Here is a 6,581-nt window from a genome sequence, read left to right as displayed (position 1 = left end):
AGACAGACAGACAGACAGACAGACAGACAGACAGACAGACAGACAGACAGACTTATGTATAAAGGCATGTAACGGCATGTATACCCACATATATACATACATAGCTATGACCCAATAAGAATAAACTTTTGTCACTGTCTAATCCTGTTAACATAGTTAACATGTTCATAGTTATACAATTTCATACAATTTTTTACAATTCTGCATTCCAAAAAACCTCTGTGAAATGCAACGTTATCCACTGTTTTCTGAACTAACTGGGAATTGTTAAAGATACATTAGTTGGGTTATGCTATCAATATTGTTTTTGTCCAGAATGCTTTCTCCCCTCCCCCCCCCAAAAAAATAAAAAGGCAAGGAAAGGTGGTAAGTCTTTTTAATTGGTTTCCATGACTTGGGAACACAGCTGTGTAAGAGCTAATTACTAGGTATGGCTAGTATTGTCTTATTCACCACCATCCATAAGACTTAATTAAGCAAAACAAAATAGGAAAAAGATATGATTGTTTCTAGAGGCGTGCCTAGCCCTGGAGATTATATATGCCGCTTTGGTGACTCATTAGACTGGAAAGGTCTTGAAGATTTATAATAATTTTAATCTTTATTTCAGAAAGGTTGCAATCATAAATATATGAATGAATTACACATGTCATACGGAGCTTGTACCAACTGTATCTTATTAGTCAATACTTTCATTTATATTTAAAGCAGTTATTACAGGCAGTTGTCCAATGTATACTTGATTCAATTTGCTGTGCCTGGCAAACATGACATTTTCTGGTTACATTATCTACATTTATACTGAACAAAATGACCTGATACTGATATAAATGGTATCTAATTTTTCTACTGCCCCATCTATTCAACTAGCAATGTCTGCAAAGAATGGGGGGGCAAAGATGTAGTTGTAGCAATGCAGCCAAGGCCCTGTGTGTGCAAAACGTGCACAAGAACTTATTTCAATCACATTCCTGCCAACACTACAGGTAGTCCTTGACTTATGACCACAATTGGGACTGGAATTTTGGTTGCTAAGAAATGTGGTCATTAAGTAAATCATCATATGACCGGAGCCAATTTTATGACCAATTATACCATGGTCTTTAAGTGAATTACCACAGGCATTAGGTGAATCCAGCTTCCTCTATTGATTTTGGTTTTTGAAACTGGTTGAAAAGGCCTCAAATTGTGATCAAGTGACACAAAAAGCTTGAAACATTGTAAGTTGTAAGCCAATTGCCAAGTGCCCAAACTTGTGGTCACATAACTGGTGTCTATGTGTGTGTGTTTGTGTTGTGTAACAATCGCAGCTCCAAGGACAGGCTGTAAAGTCACTTTTTCTGAAACCATCATAATTTCGAACCAGCATTAAACAAACAGTTTAGTTGAGGACTACCTGTATCTTGCCTTTTTTATTATCCACATACCACCAACCCCAGATGCTCCTACATCCAAGCTTCAGAGTTGGAAGTTAGTCAGCTAAGTCTCTTATGTACACATTGCTTCAATCCCTCTTCCTTGACGAAGGTGAGATGATCTCAGAAACTGTGTCAGAAGGAGTAACAGCCCATTATACAGTATTGCAATGAAGGAAAGACTTCTAAAACTGAGACGAGATAAAAACTGAGTAAGCTAGGTGATAGATTAGGAGAGATTTCTAAATCTAGGACTATCAGATTTGGGCTGCAAAAATTCGAATTACCATACTTAAGAGTTTTCTAAATCTCTTTGATTCATTTGAATTTTTGTAGCCCAAATGAATGAATACAAATGAATGAAGGAAACATATTGCTCCACCCAATATTAGCATCTAATCTAATTGATAAATGGGTGATGTTTGCTTTATGTGTTTAGACGAGCACTATCAGCCTCTGAAACCTATAGTCAGAAATAAAAGTCACAACAATGCATAAATTTGTTTTGAATAAGGTTAATAGGATGCTTCCACAATATGAACAAGTAATCAAGGGGATTGGTTTAATAATAAATAATAGCCCATTTAATTACTCATTGATACTGTGGAAACATCCTATTTTCTAATCCTAGGAAAAAAAGGAGTAACTGATAGTAATGGTATTTCTTGATGTTGTGCAAAATAATTGTTTTTCATAGTAGAACTTTGACATTTTTAATATTTTGCATTGCACTTGTTAGTCTTTGAAGTGGTACACAAAGAAAATATTATTTCCCATTTCCCAAGGAGCTATTTGTTCTCTGATATTTATGTAACATTTTTCCTATAGGTTTATGAAATACTGAAAAGAACTACATGCACCAAAGCCAAGTATAGCATGGGTAAGAAAATGTATTTACATTTCAAATTAGTCTATACCCTAGCTTTCAGAATGTTTTTAGTTTATGCTTCAAGAGATTGTAAGTTTTTACAACTTTCCAGAAGAAGCTGAATGCAATATATAGTAGATGGTGACCTGCTTCAAGATGTTTTGTGCAATGATTTTTAGCCCACAATATATATACACAAGATTTTGATAAATAAAAGAATTTCTTATAGATATAATCATTGTTTGCATGTATCTGTTAATAGAAATTTTATTTATAAGAACCATTGCCCAAGACTGTTGGATTTGGTCCTGTCATACAAATATATGTGTTGTATTCCATTCCATGTTTACTTAGAAGCAAATGTCATTTGTTTTCACTAAATCTAGAAAGTATGGGGAAAGCTTCTAGATCTAACCTGTAAAATCTACCTGATGGAAGCAAAGATACATTTATTCTAATACAGTGGCTCTTTGGATTTTTGCAACCCAGATTTTGTGACTGTAATTTAGCTCCAGTATGTGACTTTTCTTTTTAAATTTCAGTATTACCTTATTTTAATTTGCACTATGTAAAAGAGCTCTTTATGAGTAAATAATTAAATGAAAACAAGGGAAACTGAATTAATGCTATTTGTATATGAACGCATGTATAGGCAGAAAAACAGGGATCCACTGTTTTTTTGAAAACGAAAGGCAAATCAAGTTGATTGTATTAATTCTGGTGTAAAGTATGTTATGTCGTCAACCTATATCACTACTGCATGTATATTTGGATATACATGGACTGATCCTTTAAAGATATTTTGGAACAGTTTATTGTTTAACATAAAAAGAAGAAATACAATAAAAAAATCTTTTAAAGGGCATAATGAATTAAGAAAGAAAAAACTTAAATCTGATGTCACACATGCTGAATTTTAATCATATATTTACATCTCATCCGAGAACATTGTGTCAGCTCTATTCCTTGCATTCTGAAGAGCTTATTAATTATGTGGCCCCATTAAACAGTGTTTTTAATTCAATATATTGTTGTGAGAATGAAGACCATGCAACATTTCAGACTCAAAGCAAAAGGCATTTAAGAACTTGTGGAACCTGTCTGTAGCTCCTTAAAGCAGATGCAGCTTTTCTAGGGGCTGCGTGACTGCCCTCTTCAGCTTTAGTATGATCCCAGTAGAAGTCGTTTCTGGTTTAAACAGTTGTAAAAAGATGCTGCATATGTACTTATGCATGCAGAAATGTATTTTTCCCTTTGAATCCAAACCTTTTTGTAACCATAATTTTCACAACTATATTTTTTTTTAAATAAGGTTAGGATGGCTGTACCTTTTGCCTTCACATTTAAAGCACTAATCTGCCCTAGTGCAAATCATTATTTACATTTGCTGACTGGCTTTCATAACTTCAAGGCATTGCGTTCTGATTTTTTGTATGTACAGCAGCTTTTCTTCCATAGTAAGTTGCTGTGAACACTTTGCAGGAAATACCTAGAGACATGTCTCTGCATAAATGCATATTGCATTAGATATGTTATTAAGGAAAGCTGTAGAGTTAAATTTTTATTTATTTTATTTATTTATTTGTATCCCTCCTTTATTATTTTGACAAATAACTCAAGGCGGCAAACATATCCAACACACCTTTCTCCTCCTCTTTTCCCAACAACAATAATCTTGTGAGGTGGGTTTGACTAGCCCAAAGTTACCCAACTGGTTTTCATGGCTAAGATGGGACTTAAACTCACAATCTCCTCCTTTTTATCCTGGTGCCTTTACACTAGATCAACTTGGCTATCCATTGTTGTGCTGATCTATTGCAGTAAAAGCTATAAAGATTTTAATGAGTTGAAGGCAAGTGCTGTGCAGCAATTTAGATTCAAACGACCAAATGTGTGTATTTGTTGAGAGCACTTTAAGCAAAACACAGTTTTTCTACCCATGCAATTAAAGAAAAGGAGATTGTTCCTCTTTTTCTGACAGGTGCTATTGTGTCCACATATGCTCCAAATTACATTTCATACCTATCACATCGGATTGCTACAGGCGTGTAGTAATTTGGTTCATCTAGGTCTAGGATATCATTCCTCAACCTGGTGCTCTCCAGATTTTTTGGATTATACCCAAATACCACACAGACCAGGAAATACGGCAATCATAATTTTGAGTTATGTAGTAGATCACTTTCTAAAACCATTGCAGTCATTTACTGAACCTGTTGAATATGGGAATCAACCCACACTTTTTAAATCTTGGATGGTATATTAGAAAAAGGATATTTTCTGCGGCATGAAAAATCAAGATCAAGGAATTCATGCCTTCTTAGCACAGAGCTGTTTCGTAGCATTTACCAAGCAGTTTGCGATTATGATTATAAGCTAAGCTAATAGGCATGGTTACATTAATAAAGGAACTCCTTTCTCCAGATTTGTATATAGGGAAAACTAATTTTTTAAAAAATAGCTTGCATGTAAATGGATCTTACATCTCCTGGAATGTATTTGTATTAAAAAAAGTATGAATGCTTGCAGTCTGTTAACATAAATAGTAATAGTAATTATTGGTTAGAAGTAATGATAAACTATTTTGAATGCGCCAAGATACAGATGTGAAATGGGGTCTGTAAAGCTCATTATCTCCAAACCGACCTAAGACACCTCAAGAGTTCTGTTTTCAAATAATTAGTATTTTACCCTCAAATGAATAGACTAGCAGCTTCAGTATGGGAAGAGGAAGATTATACTGTACATGCCATTTGTTTGGACTGTTGTTGGTACTTGGACAATCTGTAGGTCAAAATGTAAATGTATAGTTTCAAGCTTTTAAGACTCAATGGAAGAATTTAGTTATAGCCTGTGTGTGCTGCAGGTAGGACTATTATGCTCATGATGTTTAACAAATGAGCAGGATTGGCTTTTCTGCTTTTATTTTTTTACAACAGGATCTAGACTTCTGAGAATTACCTTGTTTAAAAACAGAGCAGCTAATCTTCGTCATTTTAGAGACCCAGTTTTATATATGCCACTTAGAGCCACAAACAGCAGGATATTCCAGTACGCTTGAGAAAATAAAACTGATTATCTTACGGCTAGATAGTTCTGTATGACTTTGCTATTTAAAATATTATAAATATATATTGGCAGACAATTTAGAGTGAGAAATTCACTTAAGGTTGCTGCTAATGTTGATAATAGACTAGTTTGTGCATGGATAAGTGCTCCTTTTTATATTTCAATTCTGTAAATAATTTCAAAATCAGTTGCGCTGATCATTTCATTTTCTTAAAAAGCAAAGGCAAAGTTTTGGTATTCCTAGTAACTTTTTTGTGGAATATCACAATTGTCTGATAGATTATGATCAGGAGAACATAAATGTCTTCTAGAACATTTGGCAACAATAATGAATAGGAAGCTAGCCCAAAATACAACTGGAAATGTTACAATGCTGCATTCAGAAAAAATAATTATAGTGAAGTTATTTGTTTGTTAAGACAAATTTTGGGTTTTAAGGAAACTGAAAACATTTTCTCAAAATATTATTTAACAAACAATGGTATATACCCTTTTGTATTCCTGTCCAGTGCTTTGTTTTATTCTTTTTTATATGGTTTTACTGATTAGATTAAAGGCAGTGTTCGAAATAGGCTATCAGGAACCTCAAGCATGTATACCTAGGTAACATAATCCCTTCAAAGTTTGTTAGGATTCCCATATTAGAAAGCTGCTATAATGGGGAAAAAAACCACATTTAGGAATAAAATATAGCTTTCAAAAATTTATAGACAGCTGGACTATGATCAGCTTTATCAAAGCACATTCTCCATTCACTACAAAATCTCAGCATCTCCCAGTGTGTCTAATCTTATTTAATTCCAAACTAAAGATGATTCCTCTGAAGGAATGCTATACATTTCCCAGAGTCTCCAGTCGCACAAGCCTTGTAATTGCTCAATTATATAACTAATAGACAAATGTGTAAACAGGGAAAGGAGAGGGAAGAAAGAAGGACACTACCCTTTTAAATAAAAGACGAAAATGTGATAAATATGGTAAGTATGATGCCAAGGCCTTTCCAAGGGCTTTCCAAATAGCTTCTCTAATCAAGCTTAAATCTGATTTTAAAACTCTTCTGTGTGAGTGTGTGCGTATGGTTTGCATGAGGATGTGAGTGGGGATGTGCTCAATCCAAGCTTTTTCTTTCTTACAATCTCGCCTTTTGCTACCCTTTCAAATCTGTGGGCTTGCTTTTCAAATCCAATTTAAAGATTCAAGGTAGGCAAGTTATTATACTGATTAATTTG

The 6,581-nt window shown here is 34.1% G+C and overlaps 1 protein-coding gene across 1 annotated transcript in view; it reads left to right on the top strand.

The window, feature by feature from the left end:
• The window catches only part of ANO1 (anoctamin 1), a 157,585-nt gene that overhangs the window by 98,741 nt on the left and 52,263 nt on the right, over positions 1-6,581 (top strand). The window contains exon 8 of the mRNA XM_015830583.1: positions 2,244-2,295. Coding sequence (XP_015686069.1) covers positions 2,244-2,295 — 52 coding nt within the window. The remainder of the gene's footprint in view (positions 1-2,243; positions 2,296-6,581) is intronic.

This window comes from Protobothrops mucrosquamatus, unplaced genomic scaffold (assembly GCF_001527695.2).
Source record: "Protobothrops mucrosquamatus isolate PMUCROS unplaced genomic scaffold, P.Mucros_1.0 scaffold_246, whole genome shotgun sequence".
Lineage (NCBI taxonomy): Eukaryota > Metazoa > Chordata > Lepidosauria > Squamata > Viperidae > Protobothrops > Protobothrops mucrosquamatus.
This window is presented reverse-complemented; position numbering and strand designations above follow the sequence as displayed.